Below are 18,204 nucleotides of genomic sequence, written 5' to 3'. Positions count from 1 at the left end.
TGTAAAAGGACGTACCAGAAGGGAGCTGGAAGCTAACTGCATCGAAACCTGCTCCATCTTCAACACCAGATGCAGCACTTATAAATTACTCATAGCAGAGAGCAAATCGCAGATAGTTCGGTACCCCAAAAAAGGTGGTTCACTCTCGCGTCAACCGAGCATCACGCTAAATAACCAGCGGATAAAGATTGTGCCTCAGCTTAAATATTTGGGACTCATCTTCGATAACAAACTCAGCTGGATCCCTCATATAATGGATTTAAAGAAACGCACACAGGCTATCGCTAAGTACTTGCGCCATATGCAAGGTTACAGATGGGGCCTTAACCCCCGTATACATAAGATCCTGTATCAGACTGTAACAGAAAAAATGGTAACATATGGTGCGGCCGTGTGGGCGCAGCCGATGCAGGGCCGAAAGGTCCGGCACTTGCTCAGCATTCAACGACAATTCGCTCTTAATATAACGAGGACATTTCACACAACGGCCACAAATGCGCTGAACGTTCTAGCAGGACTGGTTCCCTTACACATCAGCACGGAACGGGAAGCAGTTCTACAGCAAATCAAACAACTCAATGTGCCAGCATCTTTTGAGGATACGACGTACTGGCTGAGTGACTATGAAGTACCTGCGGTGATCCTAGACAAGCACCCGGCCGAACAATGCATAGGGATAAACGTCAGCATCAAAGAACAGTCTCTCGAGACCCATAGGCACATTACCTATGCTTGCACCGACGGCTCAAAGATGGACGGTCAGCCAGGAGATATACAAATGTTCAACACCCTCATCTTCACTGATGGTTCCAAAATGGACCACAATGTGGGATGCGAGTTTGTTACGTTTCAAGGCCAGGAGCAAGTCACGCAATGGAAGGGCCATCTTCATGGGAACAACAGCGTCTTTCAAGGGGAGGCAGTTGCTATCCAGAAAGCAGTACAATATATTGCCAGCAACAACATAAAAAAAAGCTGTTATAGTATCCGACAGTATGTCAGCGAGCCTTGCAAAATTCGGCACACCCCTCTTCAATAGTCCAGGAAATTCATAGCCTCTTACGACAGTTTAAACATCTGGAAACTCGCCTGACATGGACGAAAGCCCATGCAGGCAATATGGGAAATGAGGCAGCAGACATCCTTGCGAAAGACGCAGCCCTAAATAAGGAAGCCGCACCGCTCATTATCATCTTTTGTATGTTAATCCAGCCAGGCTCTACTCTAACCCGCACCTGGTCCGTTATATTACAGGCCATGGACCCTTCCCGGAGTACTTTGCTAGGCACGGCACGACTGACACAGACCAGTGCAGCTGCGGTCACCTGGGTCCTCCGGAGCATTACGTCACTACCTGCTCTCTGACCAACGGGATGCACATACGTATTCCCACTACAAACACACAGGTATTCTGTAAGCTCATGGTCAAACAGAAGCACCTCTGCCGGCAGCTCATCAAAATTATGGAGAAGCTAGCCAGTCTCGGCACGGACCTCTGCGCAGCAGAATAAATGAGCCTGGAGTGACCATTACAAGTACAAGGAAGTATCCTTTTTAATGGCAACAACTGGAATACTAATCGTTAGCACTTTACAGACTATCACTACATCTTTGTCTTTATCGTAACATGTTATTTACACAAATGCAACAATTTTACTGCCAAGGCATACCACAATTGTTTGTAATCAATCATTCATTTTCAATAATGTACTCACGTATTTGAATTAGTGTTGTCTTAAGGGTTCTCTAGATCATGGTGGACGTGGTGCTATACTAATTAACCGTATGGTAGAGGCATAGTGCCCACGTCCCCCGTTCCTTATCCTTATCCCTTATCCTTCAGCGTGATGCATTTTCTACTGTGCACCGCAACAGAATTCCGTCGCTTAAGTAGCTAATATAATCTCAGGCCTCTACTGGGAGTTTAATGCGCTCTGCAAACTGAGGACAGTCGCGTGTGTTTTGCTGCTCTTGATATCAATTATTTCCTGGTTTATTAGTTACAATGCGTTCAGTATCGAGCATTTCTCTTGAAAGCCGGACTGTGCTTTGGAGATAATATTGCGGATTGACAAATGCTGTTTTAGCAGCATTGTCACAAGCTCTTCGTATACCTTTCCGAGAGCAGGCAGATTGGGCTAAACGATAATGGGTCGGCTGGATACTTCTCTGGTTTAAGAATTACTTGCCTCATCTTGAATGCCATGGGGAAGTGAAGCGCCATTTGCACCTCAAAAAGCAGGTTTGTCTTATAATTCTAACCGTAAACATTAAACATGATTCAAGAAAATCACTTCAATGTAAATCAACACACGAACTAACTATTTACAAAATTTACTTACAACATATTAGCTATTTTAAATTACTCTCAAATCGAGAGTTCAAAATTATTGTTACCTACCCAGTCGGTTCTAAAAACAAAGTGCAACAGGGTTACCACAAAAAATATGCAAAATCAAGTATGCAAAATGAGTGATGCCTTTCAGCGCTGCCTAACGACCAAATCGGCAGTCATAACACATTGCCCCCCGGATGAGCAATCACTGTCGTTCATCATCATTAAAAACATAATTTATTCAAAATACATAACAAAATTAATGATTAGTTAAACAACATTTTCAAAGTAGGCATTTCAAATTCTTGGATAAAAATAAAATAGTGCTAAATTATATTTACTTACAGTAGGCATGCAAATATTCAAATTCAAAACACTATACATATAAGGCTGGAATCTAGAATAATAAAACAATAAATGAATTATATGAATAAATAAAATGAAAAGATGTAAATAATTTTAAGACTGTCCATTCAAATACTAGCCCATTAAGTCCAGTTCAAATTTATATAGTAATTGAATGGGTCTCTTAATAATTCCTGTTGGTGTTTGAAAGCACATAGGGTCTAACTTTTGAATCACGTCCTAAACACAGATCTTTAATACATCTTGCACTTCCAAAGATGCTTCGGTAACATTTCGTCATGGATCAGCACTACGTCACAAACTTTAAATGATGAGGATTCTTATGGAGTGACTCGATATACGCAGAACGGAATTCTAACAGATATTCTTTTCTCCAGCGTTTCCAAAAGCGGTTAATGGCTTGCTGTTAAATTTTTTTGTAAGCATTCTTCTTTTGGATTCAGATTCAGTGATTACAGGCAATCCATGAAGCAATGATGTTAGTCTTCTTGCTACAAAAAATGGGCTGGTATTAAAGGCTATGGTTTGGAGAACTATTCTTAGGTATAATACAGCAGTCGAGAGTTAGTAACTACTTCAGTTTCGGTCAATGTCGTTTTCATTTCTTCAGGGGTAAAACAAGTCCTGCTAAGGACCTTTTTTTTAGTGGTGTCTTCACGTTACGAACCATCCTTTCCAAAATTCCGCCGCACCATGAGGCTCTAGGAACAATACATTTCCATGTTATTTTGTGTTTTGAGAAATAGTCTAGAACTCCTTTTGAAATGTTCTTCCAAATTTCTTTGAGTACTGAATCAGCTTTGATAAATGTTTTAGAATTGTCACTGTAAATTATTTTACAAAGTCCTCTTCGTGCAATGAACCTTTGAAGAGCTAGAGTAAAAGGGTCAGTGCTCAAATTTGTGATTAATACTAGATATACGGTCCTAATTATCGCTCAAGTAAATAATACATTATAAGCCTTTTCTGAACAAGAATGAAGTTTTGATATAAATCGGACCCACAAAATCTATTCCAAATGTTTCATACGGTGGAGTTTCAATAATCCTATCTCTAGGTAGTGGTGTCATTACTTCCTTACCTGGGATAGCATTAAATCTTTTACAAATTATGCAAGTTTTTTAGAATGGATTTCATTCATCTCTTCGTTTGATAATAAAATAATTCTCTCGAAGATGTCAAAATGTGGCAGCTACTCCAAAGTGATAATATCGCTCATGTGTATCCCTAAACAATAGCTTAACAAATTTAGATTTGTTAGGAAGCACCCAAGGGTGTTTAAATTCATTGTACGGATTGCCTCTTAAACACGTTCGATTGCCATAAACAATAGCTGCAACTTAAGGGTGACGTAAAGTATACCTTGATATGTTGTGTTAGGATACATATGCTATATATGTATATATATATCTGCAATATGCTAAATACTTTACTACATAGTTGGTTCATAAAGAATAGATTTAGAAAGATGTATGCTTCTCAGCAATTTGTAGCAAAGCAAAGCAGCTTTAGCAACCCTAAAGCTGTTTTGCGGGGAAGCTACCTTACCACGCCTTAACATTTCGTAACAATATTAATCAATGTTAATGAAAAAATTTAGAAAGCTTGTAGAGACATTAGATTAATTGGAAGAGCCGGAGAGATGAAAAGTTAGCAACCGCCTTCGCCGGGAATCGAACCACGGGCCTCTGGAATATCGGCCCAGCGTTCAGAACCATTACACCTCGAAAGCACGCTAGGAAAACGGGAGAAATACCTTATATACTCCTCCTTTTAAAGGGCGACTGGGATTTTTAGGGGACCTAATCGCCAAATCCTGGGTGCCAACACCCTTTTAGTTCAGACGCCACTGTAGATACATTAGATATTTTTTGGAAACAGGCAGGATGAAAAATTAGCAACCGCCTTCGCCGGGAATCGAACCACGGACCTCTGGAATACCGGCCCAGCGTGCAGAAGCACTACACCACGAAGGCACGCTAGGAAAGCGGGAGAGATACCTTATAAGCTTTAAAATTTCCTCAAGAAACCAATAAATTTATAATAATATTAATTTATAATTATAACTGGCAAAATTAATGAATACTTATATCCGTTAGTTTTTAAACGATGAAACGTTTTAAAAATAATAATAAAAAAAAAACAGTAGAAAAAATAAATTTTAAAAATAATATTATAATAAAGGTTACTTTAAACACGCTGCTGTCGTGTCTAAAATAATCTTAATTGATCTAACTAAATCAAAAGCTAATTTTCCATTCAAAAACCTTGTCTTGTCTAGTTTCAGAAATATAGTTTTTGATTTAATTAGATTAATTAAGATTATTTTAAACATGTTTTCCCATTTGATGAGCACGTGTTTAAAGCAATCTTTATTATTATAATATTTTAAACCTTTATTTGTTTTTTTCTTTTGGTTTTTATTTTATTCGTAAAATGTTTCATCGTTTGAAAGTTAATTAAGTGTTTATTAATTTTGTCACTTAAAATTATATATACATTTTTTGATTTATTTATTGATTTCTCCAGGAGATTTAAGTTTTTTGATCGTGTGCATATAAATGTATGAAGAAGAAATATTTATTTACTGTTGTTGTGTGATCAAGTAAGGAAATTCTGGTGGTATTATAACGCGTGTATAATGGATACAAATCATGCGTAAGGACTACATTATTTCTCAAGGTTTGTGAGCAGAGATTTCTTCACAAAATTTTTATATTAATATCCAGATGCAATTTCGTTATTTACAACTTTTTTAAAGCAGCTGCAAATTCAAATTATAATAATAAGCTAGATTAAACTACACTGACATCAAGACTCATAAAGAATATCTTTTAATTCTTTAACTACCAGTTTTATTAAAATTTTTAAATAACGAAGTTTTAGTTATATAAAATAATAATGTAATGAAAGAACATATGTATTATTCATGTATAAATATGTTATCCATGTCATATAAACCTTTGTGTTACTTTGCTAACTTATTCAGATACTCATTGAGATGTAAAAATACTCTTGTGTAACTTATCAAGAAAAACTTTCTATAAACTTTTTAATATTCTTATAAATGTTTAACCCGAGATAAACATTTGTTTGAACTTATTGCTATTTGTAGAATGTATTATTACTAGCATTTTAATTAATATAACACATATTATTTAATACCGTATTTACGCGAATCTAATGCGCATCGTTTTTGGCCAAATGTAGTATTCAAAATTGGGGTGCGCATTAAATTCGATGGCGCATTAGATTCGAGTGCAAAGTTCGCCGATGACCGTGAATTGACGCCGACAGGTAAAATTAAGCGTGCTGCACCGCACATTGTTGCACTGAGTTTCTGCTGCCTGGAAAAGCATCGAAGCACCAAAGATTGTGAAATCTTTCAAGAAATGCTGCATTTCAAATTCATTGAATGGCAGTGAAGATGACGAGCTCTAGAACGCCGAGGATGACGATGCTGATGATGATGATGAGGAAAGAAGAAATGAATCTGCGTCTGACGAAAAGAGCTACGAGGATTCCAGTGATGAAAACAGTGAATAAAGACGTTTACTATTAATCACTAATTGTAGAAACTGTTAGCTAGATAGAAATGTTACGATTTATTTCATGTTCATATTTTACGATAGATACCGTATATACGGTAGTGGTAATTAACAGTGATTGTTTCACATAACAATTGCCCACTAATAGGTTAATTCTATGTTTTACTACTTTATGTATAAATCCATTGTTGTATAAAATATGGTATCTAAATTTAAATAAAATTATCATACCATTAATTGATTCGCATAAATACGGTATGTAAAATCTATTTCTAGAAATTATAATTTAGAAATACTTCCCTTTTATTTTAATTACAAATATAGACTGAAGATGGCGTGAAAGAGCAGAAAATAATAGTAAGAGTAGAGGTGACTTTTGCGTATGACCATAGAATAAATAAATCACTAGATTTACCATTAGCTTAAACATATGTATGTAGAGGAGGGGTATAACACTGATAGGAAATAGGTTAATGCATCCCTAATTCTACATTAATAGATGAATAATTCATAAATTTAAACTCTCTTTTAATATCAAACGCAAGCACGGTTTTCTAATGAACAAAGCATACACAGTGCGCAAGATGCGTGTATCGATTTTCTGTTTGCTTTTAAAAGCAAGATATTTGTTCAGCATAATGAAGGCAAATAAAGAATTATGGCAAAATGAGAAAAGTCTGAGTAATTTAAAATATTTTTACACCTAAATGTAGTTTTTGCCGGGTAATAAAAATTGGCCAATATCTGTTGATAGGCATTGTCTCTTAATTCTTCCATTATCATAGTATACATACATATTTCGCTCAATGTGAATGATTAGAATTATTTCAAGTTTTTTATTGCAGCGGAATGAATACAGTGAGGCAGTGAATTCAATATGAAAAAATTAAATTATTTCAAAGTTTTTTATTACAATTTACTTATTATTAGCTCCAATATTTAGAACTACTTCAAGTCCAAAATTATTAGATTTCCACCATTAAATTATTTTGGATACTATTATTAAGTTACTGTCAAAATTAATAAGAGTGTAAAGATATATTCGTAATGTCTACGAACACATCAATCCATATCGCCTTCACTGTGTGTCGTCATTAGTAAAGTAATGCTTAAATTTCACTGTTACTTCATTCTTATTTGCATATTTTACTAAAATTAGCCTCATGCTTTTGAACATTCTAATCTTTTCTGAAATTATAATGTTTATTTTAGATCATAACAGTTTCTTTCTGTACCCAGAAAATATAATACCTAAGCGTTTATGCATAAGAAACGCACATGTGTATTATGAACAATAAACAAATTAATCAAATATAGTCCTTTGTTAAATAATTTAAATTGCATAAGATTTACTTAAAAATCTAAATTTAAGAGTGTGATATTAAACTTACCTTTCGAAATGCCCCCCGCTGCCATGCGATCAAAAACTAATAAAAATTATCATTATTATTTAAAAAAATGAGTATTTGTCAAGGAGCTTGCTATCTTAACTATATTAAAAATATATTTAAGCTTTTGTTTAGCAAAATATATTTTACTAGGGTCTTAGAAACTGAGAAATTTGTACTTTCAATTCTGATAAAATGAACAAACTTCTGTGGTGAACAAATTTACCTTAGAATTACAGTAGAATTAAAGCAGGAACTCTCTACATTTTTATAAAATCTTTTATTTTTTCCCAACGTAATACTATTTACATTCAAAATAGTTTCATGAGTTTTTACATAGGTAAAGAAGTGAAATCATATACAACTAGTCCAGCCGGAGAAATAAAGAGGGAAAAGAGTCCTTTAAAAGAGCTCAGTTCTCCAGAACTGATGAGGTGGATTATCAGTAAGAAGTGAAAATGAGAAAGACTAATTTTGTATTTTTTTCAGAAATTAATAATGACTGAGTAACTTAGAATAATGTCCGTGACCATGGAGATCGAGACCATGATCATCGTAATGATGCCCCAAATCAACAGTGACGTGTTTCACAACTGGTACTTTCTTCACAACATCAACGTGTTTTACAACTGCAACGTGTTTAACAACAGGTACGTGCTTGATGACTGGTACATGCTTGACGACGGGAACTTTTTTCACCACAGACACATGTTTCACGACAGGATAGATAACTTGATGATGGTGACCCCCATAAACATGACCGTGGCCGTGAAGAAGGAGATCGCTATGACCATAGTCGTCCAGACCGTGATGATAATCCTTAATCACTCCTCCCAGAGCAACACTTGCAAATGCAACAACAGCAATGGCTAGGATCTGAAACAATGAAATTTTAGTGCATTACAAAAATTTTGCTTATTGTAGTGCGGAGAGATAAAAAAATTCCTGTTTCAAATGCTTACATAAAAAAAAATATTTATTTAAATGTATGAGATGAAATTAAATTATTTAATAGATGAAATATTAGTAACATGAAAATTCTATTAAAGTGAAGCAAATGCTCGTTAGAATATTATGCAGAGCAATTAGAAATTATTTCCCCAAAATGATTTCGCTTATGCCTCTTAACAAAACCTTTAAATGATGGAATTTAACTTTTAGCACATACAAACTATTTTAAATTTGTGTTCACTATAATGCTTATTTTAAATGGCAGCAGCTTCATTTTTCAAATTACTTGACAAATAACAACATATTTTTAGAAATTTCAGTTTTTAGTTTGAAAAGCATTTTAATAATCTCGATGCCATAACATCTCGTCCAGTTCTAGTTCTCGTCCAGTTCTAGTCCAGTTCAAGTTCTAGTTTTCAACTATCATAATTTTTTTGGTGATAAAAAGAAATAAAGATATAAATCAGAATACTTCATCTCTTTATTTATCATCTTTCTCAGAATTTTGGTAAAGCTATATTTCCATTTCAAGTGAAAATGCTACTGATTTAAGTAATTTAAAGTAATATTTACTTTTAAAGTGATATTTCATTATTTTGCAATGAAATACAGAAATTATTCTGTAATGAAATGCATTTTGTAAGCTGAATGAGGAAAATAATTAATTAAGTTTCTTAACGTTCTTTTTATCTTTACTCTCCGTTACTTTTATTTTCTTAGTTACGCATTCAATGAATAAAATCGAATATTTCAGTTATGTATCAAGAAATTTTATTAAGGTTGCATGAGAAGTATAAGAACACATTGTAAATGTAGACTGCTTCAGAAAATGCGTAGATTTTCAATACCAGCAATGTATGATATCAGTTATGATGATCCTCTTCAAACAAGTATAAAGGTCTTAAGTAAATGTATTAAATAGTTTTGGGAATGTTTCGTTTTTAATAAAAAAGTGCATTCATGATTAGTTCTTAGTTTTAAAATATGAGCTAATTTATTTATAATTTTCATGATTTAAATTTAAGTACTATTTTATATCAAAATAACTTTAATTTAATATAAATAATCAAATTAAAAAGTTCATACAATAAATAGTGTGTGTATTGTGTATTTAATTATGGCAAAGCACACTAAGGCTATCTGCCTAAGGGGATGGATGCCTTTCGTGGAGGACTTTCTAAGGGAAACTGGCTCGTATACACGTTACACATGAGGAAAACCACGAAAACGCCCATGCAGCCAGCCCGTTCGCGGGATTCGAACCTCGGACCGAATTACCAGTGTTCAGCGACTTTACTGCTCGGCCGCTGGTGGGCCCCATACAATAAATAGAAATAAAAAACCAGCGGTTTCTACCATTGTTACTTGAACAATATTTAACTCACTGGGATTGTTTTAGAGCATAAATGATTTCAAATTTCAGCGTCATATAGAGCTTTGAATAATTAGAACATATTGATAAAGCTTATGTAACCAGGAAAAGCTAAATAATAGTAACTGTTCAGTGTAACATATAACAGGAATTAATGTAATATTTTCTCTGTGCACTTAATATATTATTCACTAGAAGTACTTGTAACAGTTACTCATAATAAGTAACCTTGTACAGGATTTCTAGCTAAATATTTATTGTACATCATGAAGGTACGTGTTTTAAACTTAATATTTATGCTTCCTGTTATACACATCAAGCCATGGTTAGAATCAAGTTGCATCAACTTATGCGAATGCTCATTATGTCTACAATGCTTTGATAAAAACTGCATCATCAATAATTTCGTATTTACTTCTTCTAAATTTTACATTGGATTGCTTCATTAAAACGCTAAAATACATAAAACGAATAAGTTCTCTAATAATAGAAAACTCTAATAATATTAAAAACAAAAGCAAATGGGTTTAAATTAGTAATTAGAAAAAAAATATTATTGTGGAGTAATTGTAATTCAAAAAAGACGTAATTGTTTTTTCAATATTTACATAGAAACAGGGGACATTGTGTGGAAGAAGTAAGATATATAAAATTACATATGTTGCATAAAGGATAAATATAATATCTAGTAACAGGAGTTTAACTTAAAAATTTTTGCTGATTTATTTAAGCGTCGTATTTATCATAGCATTGTATGTACCAAAATTGAAGTACTAACGATATTTAAGGTATAAGAACAAGTTGCGTATTGTTTCATACTATTGATGTTCTTAGACGTGAAAACATCTTATAGGAAGTTCACCTTCGTTCAGTGCAATAGCATTTCTTGAATAATGAACTTAAATAATTAGCGTTTCCTTGGTGCGCACAGTTAGCTACTGTGAATTTCACTAGTATTACATTATCAAGAAGAATTTATACTCACTAACTTACTAAGCATTACTATTCTATGTAAGTTAAATAAGAAAGACTTGTAATATCGGAGCAGTAGTTAAAAGTATGAATGAACAAAGAAGTTTAGCTTTACTTAATCATATCAAAGAGAGGCAAAATTCCTCTTTTATCAGTTTAATGAAATTTATAAAGCTTAATTAAACTGCAATATTCCATAATTATAAAGCCAGGCTAAATTCTGATATATAGCTATTGAAATAAATGGTTTTTTCGACTTTAATTCACCGCAACTCACATGCTTAAAGAACAAAAAATTACACGAGTTTTGTAATAGATAGAAAATAAATTTATACTTCGTTTAAAAGGTACTTTCTCACATTATAGTTAGACATACAATGACATGGAAACAGTAGTATAGATTTAAGATATTCCCATTATTTATGTGAGAATTCTAGGTTTCCTTGCATGCATGAAGTAATTAAATTAAGAACTGACTTTAAGGAAAGGAAGGGAACAATTTGCTTGGGAATGCGTGTGATGCTTAAAACGTAGCAAAGCCACAGGATCGTTTTGTAAAAGAAACAGCGTAAATATTCTTATATCTGTTTCCGACCTGGAAATCAAAGTTTTAAAACAAAATCTAATCATTCAGTTAAGGTATCTGTTTTGTCATTTATAATAATTCATTCAGAGATAACTTCCTTTTTTGAAGCCGAGGGATACTTATATTGATTCTCTTATTTCCGTCCTTTTATTTACCATCTAGAGCTTACTCTATGAGGCAGGAAACTTGCGAGGTAATATCTATTAATAGTTGTCTCCGAAGTTAATATATTGGCCAAAATCTATTCCTATATTAAATATTGAAACATTCATTATATTCTGAAATTTCCGATGCATCACCTTCATTTGCTAAGAATATTTTTAAATATATAAATATTATACGTTCACAATTATTTGAGAACTCTATTCAACTGTAAGTATGTGATAGATTTCGCAACTTTTCCCGAGTTGAACTATTACTGAATTAAGCTTATGGAAACAAATCAGGATTAAAGCAGCTGGATTTTGATCCAAGTTGTTTAACTAAAAACATAGCTATAAATTAAAGATAATGAAACTGGCTTGCTTTTTTACAGTTAATCGAATAGTATCCATTTTACTCTATATTTGAATTCCAGGTAGGAAGTAACAGGATGAACACATTTCACTATTTCTCTCGCATGAAATAATGGAAACGAGCCAATTATTTTGGGAAAATTATATACGGCTTAGTATTTATTCCCCTCTAAGTAGTATGGTTGCTAATTGTTTAGTTTGTATCTGTTATACCTTCGTTCATTTAATTTTAAAGCACTACAGCTAAGACTTAAGCACAGTTAAAGGCGGAAAACAAAGCAATACTAGCAAGTTACATAGACTTTTATGGTTATTTTAATTAATTAGCTTAACATTCATAAGAATTTTAATGCATTAAATAATTGATAAAATTACTTTCTCATAGTCAACAAATAGAAGGAAAATTCTGTTTGTAATTTATATTGCATCATTTCAAAGTAATATTCACTAAATGCAAGTAAAGTAATTTAACCGCGCTAAAAATTCGTTGTTTAAATTATATATCAATTTTATGCGTTTATATTCACCTTTAACAACCTTCTCCAAATGTAAGCATCAAAAGTCATCATTATATGTAATATATATTAAACAAAGAAATACAAATATAATGACAGTTATTTCTCTTGATATTTTTAAAAAATTATATGGAATAAATTATTTATGTACTATCATTATAGAACTACCTAAATCTACAGAAACAGTAACTTTACTTGAGAACATGGATAGAAAGTTAAGTATTAAGCTATATATTAATCTTTGAATAAGTAATCCACAGCAGTATCTAAATAATAATTTCCTTCATGGATGGCACAGAAGATTTTTCAGCTTTTAACAATCTTTTCATGCAAAGAAAGCTGCAGAAAACTTCAACTGCGAAAATTTAGAGCAGTTTAGTGGCTTCAGCTTTTTAGATACATTCGTCAATAACATCTCTGTTTAAAAGCAAACTACGTTAATCTAATTTGAGTCTAAAAGCGGAAAAGAAGTATGGCAATAACACTACCGATTTCTGTTTAAATTAATTTTTTACTCCGTAAATGTTTTACTGCACACTGAACGATTATTGGATTCATATGAATAATTTTAGAGAACTACAGCAATTTTGCTTAAAACAAGGAATCAGATTACGAAACAGACGTTAAGCAGTATGTTTTTCTCTAAAGATGTAATCCATGAGAAAGTATAAAAGAAATATTTTCGGTAGCAATATAATCAGCTTCTTCCAAATTTTTTTTCTTCAGTCACTTGAAAAATATTCAAAGGTTTGAGGTATAACAGCTTAAACTATAGCAGAAATGTTTGCATGAATCCTCTAATCGCATTTGAACAAGAAAATGTCTTTAGTCTACTCACCACGGTCTTCATGGTGTGCGATAGTTTTAAGTCCACAGGGAATGCTCTGATTCTTCAGCTTTCCTCTCCGTCTTTATATAGTCTGAGACCGAAGTATGTGCAATGGTTCTAAATTAGCCTTGGGTGAACACATTCCTAAACCTTTAAACCATATTTATCGAGAGGGTGTCCTTTGGCTTCAGGCGCATAAAAAAACTCTTCCGTTTGATCTACTTTAAGCCGTTGTCTTCAGTGAAAGTGCGGGGAAAAGGGTTGGGTCCAGTTGTCAATTAAGTGTTACAAAGCCTACAGGGCATGGATCTCTCTTGCCCTACATCTTCCACGAAATAACGGAAAACTAAGACTGGTAAAAAACAGATAATACGTACATAAATGTTTCGAAAAATAAAACAAATAGCGAGATCATTAGCTGGGAGTAACCCAAATGTTTTTATTCAATTGAGAGGCACATTGTTGCTCTTGTTTTTCACTGTCCACAGTAGTTTGAGATAAACGATCTCGAAATTAATCTTTTTTTTTTTAATTTATATTTTTGTTGAGCTGGAAAGATTTGTTGTAAGAATAAATACCGTTTAACTAGTGGAAGAATTCAGTTTCCACTATTATAGTCATTGTGAAGTGCAAAATACATACATGAAACAGGGTCAATTGATTTAACTTATTATTTTCAGCATATTATTAATTCTTTTTATAACTGCTTTGCTTAATAAGATTCTGCTTTCTTAGAGCTGAGAGTCGATTGTTGTTTCCGGAGCATTGTCTATTAATAATATGCATTGAAATATTAGCTAAATAAATACTCGCTTATTCAAAAGTCGATCAAAAAAGACAGGTAAACAGAGCTTTAAATCTGTTAAACAGTAGAATAAAATATCTTGATTATAATGCGCATGCATATGCAAAATTTAATAAACTTTTACAGAAATTTGAAAAGTTATAGGTCTTATTTACCCCGATTCTTAAAGACAGAAACACAGTTTCTAGAAAGCTAGATTTATTTAAATATGTGAAATAAATTTATAGAAATTCCTTTATAGATAATGGAAGAGTTCGTTCTCTCAAAGAGTAAGAGTTAAATCTTGTAATTTTTAAACCTTGAATTTAATTCGGACAATCTTTCATTACGTTTTTCCTTTTTCTACAAAGTAAAATTTGTTCAAATTTTATATTATTAAATTTTTTTATTATTTCGATCCTTATTATCTTGTCTTTAAGTTTTGGAGAAACTTAGCTTTTAGTGCAATTAAATATTAAGATATATAAAATTCCCCTAAGAATTACAGGTATGGAGTTTACATGCTGAAACAAATATTGTACTCTGTCGGTGCATAAGTGCGGTTATGGCTTATACCTTGACCATAAAATGCAAATGGTGCATGATAGTTAAGTAGTCACATTACGTTTAAGTTGTACCAATTTCCACGATGTTTGACACGGCTTCTCGTGAACATTAAGCGATATTGGCCAAAATTTAATTATCTTTTGGAACGTGGATTACCAGATGAGTCAAATTATTTTCCCAGAACAAACAGAACCATTTTCTTTGCCGTACTTTCAACAGTGGAATTAGTCCCATACGCGATACAATTTTTTTTGCCGTACTTAATGCACCAAATCCTCGCAGAATATGCGGAACATTCAGTCACATGACCCTCCATCTTTTAACCAGATGAAATGTCATGTGACTTTAGAAAACGAAATCTACTGTTGCTAGTTATATACACACAGTTGTTGTTCACACAGTCTGCCTGTCTAAATAAAAATCATTGCTTGGTTATAAAAATATGTTTTTGTGTTAAAATTGTACAAAATGCTACGTAAAAATGATATAATGAATAAAAATTTTAATAATAAGAAAAATTTAATACTGAAGGAGTGGTGTATTTAATTATGGCAAAGCACACGAGGGTTATCTGCCTACGGGGAGGACTTTCTAAGGAAAACTGGCTCGTATACACGTTTACACATGGGAAAAACCACGAAACCGCCCATGCAGCCATGCCCGTTCGCGGGATTAGAAACTCGGACCGAACTACCAGAGTTCAGCGACTTTACCGCTCGGCCGCTGGTGGGCTACCTAATACTGGAGGAAGAAATAAATTAGTGTTTATGTGTTATTATACAAATTGATTGAATTAAAATGTTGAGATATATATGCTTGTAAAGCCATGTTTTCATAGATTAAAAAAATGTTGTAACTTGTATTCTGATATTATTTAAGTTATTCGTGCCAGGTAGAAATTCACAGAAGCTTAATAACAGGAGTGGATTTTCTTTCTGTTACTGTGAACAAATGCAAAGCTTGAAAATTTGTCTCACTATAGGTATGTTAACTTAAGTATTGATATGGAAACTGAAATGTACTTTTCATTTAAATCCTTTGTCTGCTTGGTCCACTGGTAATAGAAATTTCAAAAAAGGATGTGAAAAATTAGATCTGTAATAATGTAACATAAAGTTAATTTGTATAAAAAATTTTCACAATAAATTAAAATGAATGTCAAAGTATAAATACCTTAAAGACCGTTATCTGCACTACCAACGTAATTTACATGGGATACCGGCCATTAATATCCATCCAAAAGTATGCATTTTTATTAAGTCACCTCTACTGCATTACTCATATGCACCAGATTCAGTGGTCTCCATTCTTATGAATATGGTTGAAAAAATGCATGAATTTATTAGGAAAGTTGCTATTATTGTTTCACCTTACAGCCCTGAAGTTCAAATAACAGAAAGATATGATGAACTTCAATGTTAATAATTCTTGAGCTTAGAAAAGGTTACTTTTCTGAAGAATAAGCATTTTAAATTTAATGAACATTTCACGTATAATTTTCATTCGTGATGTAAATATATGAAATATTAAATATTTGCATCATATGTAAAAGTTAAGAATTAAATGGAATTTACATTTAAAGAGATGAATTGTGGCAATTTTTATGGCTATAAAACGGTATAGCGTCATACGTGATTTAATATTTTAGAATTCTTAGATGCTGTCAAAAATATTTTAATAAAAATCCATTATCTATCATGTTATCTTTAAATTAATGCAGAAAAAATTACTAAATGCCTATAAATTCGGCCGTAAATATTAAATAAAAAATTACTGTATTAAATTATTAAAGAAGAGTTATATATTGTGTTCTGTTGATGCTTTTTATAAAATCTCTCATAAATCATTAATATTATTTTATCTATAACATATTAATATTCACCTTATTAGGAAAAACTTTCACAACAGTTTTAATTCTGTATAAAATATATAAAAGTTGCTCAATTAGAAACTATCTCGCAAAGATTTTTAAACTGAATATCGCTTATCGTTTGGTTACACTGGATATTAAATTGAGTCCATTGCAGAGAACTCACTAGTTTTAGCTCGATTAAATTCTTCATTATTTCTTGGTAACTACTGTTTTCTCTCCGTCTCAAAATTTTCGGCTGTAGCATACAAAACATTTTCTGCCTTGTTCTGTATTCATATTCATCATCCAGGAAGTTACTTTCATTTTCAGGCCTGAAAAGGCCCCAAAGCTTTTTACGCTTCTTGGAAAGTAGATTCTCGGAGTGCCTGAAAATGAGACATTTTGATTTATGTGTTACAAAAATTTGGTCAACTAATACGCTATAGTATTTTTGTATGCTAATGTATGTGGAAACGTATAAAAGGATTACAGTTGAAATCTTACGGACAGACTACCGCCTACCTTTCGAATCGCAAAAAGTGCTGTCATCGCAATTCCAAGCACATATTGTGCACTGAAAAAAACTGACTTCAATGTTCGTATAAAATTCATAATGTATAATACATTAATATTTCATAAGGTGCTTAAATTTATCTCTAAAATATCATTTTTATTTTTTCTTTTGTTTCGTTGCCAAGATGTATGCAAAAAATGCTATTTTGATCTAAATACATGGAATCAAAGTTCAAGAAAACATTAAACCCATTTTCAAGTCTACTGTTTTATTCAAGTCACTTCAAAGTTTTTTCAAATAGAGATATCGCATTTTTACTTTTATATGATTTGATATTAAACTGATCAGATTTTCCTATCGTGTGGCTGATAGCTAGATGTGAAAACTAGATTTTGTGTGAACTATGTGCGTATATATAACTAGATTTAATGCGAAAGAAATTGGAAATACGGATATTAGTACGAACCATCATTTTTCGTAATGACGGTCATTATTTTTAGAGAAACATTTCCATTATTTACTGCTGCGTCTAAGCCCAAAATTCACATAAATGTATTGAGAACATAAAAACGGACTTTGGTATTTTGGATAAGTAACTTAGAACTTTCAAATAATACAAATATCTTGCTCTCGGTCTCTCTCTATATATGTATAGAAGAAGTATATATAGTATATAGTAAACGATCTGAACTATTATTTCACAGAACATCAGATTACTCTGCAAGAAAATCCTGGACACCTCGGAAATATTGTGCCTAGTTATCACCTGAACATGGCAGAAATAAAATAAAATAGAAAAGTCCTTGAGCTGATTCTCACAGTGGTAGCCATACAGCAAGTTTAATAATTAACTTTATTATTGTTATTAGGGGTGACACTGCCTAAAATACAATTTATATTAATATTTAAGATGTTTAGGATGAGTAATTATAAAATATCAATGAATTCATAAACGTGATTTATCAATTATTAGCACAGGAAAATAAATAACAATTTAATGCAAAAACATCAAGAACACTATTTTTTTATATTACCGTAAAAAAGATCTACATCAATGGGAACTAAATGCGTACACAGTCAAATGAAGGATGTAGGTTCAACTTTCAAAGA

At 32.4% G+C, this 18,204-nt stretch overlaps 1 protein-coding gene across 1 annotated transcript; it reads right to left on the bottom strand.

The window, feature by feature from the left end:
* Positions 1-7,898: 7,898 nt before the first annotated feature.
* Positions 7,899-13,544, bottom strand: LOC118189449 (uncharacterized). The gene is made up of 2 exons (XM_035360050.2): positions 13,387-13,544; positions 7,899-8,513 (listed from the first exon to the last, which is right to left on the bottom strand). The coding sequence occupies exons 1-2, from the start codon at positions 13,396-13,398 to the stop codon at positions 8,130-8,132; spliced, it is 396 nt and encodes a 131-aa protein (XP_035215941.1). The 5' UTR covers positions 13,399-13,544; the 3' UTR covers positions 7,899-8,129.
* Positions 13,545-18,204: the final 4,660 nt, after the last annotated feature.

The sequence above is a fragment of the Stegodyphus dumicola genome, chromosome X2 (assembly GCF_044657685.1).
Source record: "Stegodyphus dumicola isolate Sdum_Otavi_A_Nest chromosome X2, ASM4465768v1".
NCBI lineage: Eukaryota > Metazoa > Arthropoda > Arachnida > Araneae > Eresidae > Stegodyphus > Stegodyphus dumicola.
This window is presented reverse-complemented; position numbering and strand designations above follow the sequence as displayed.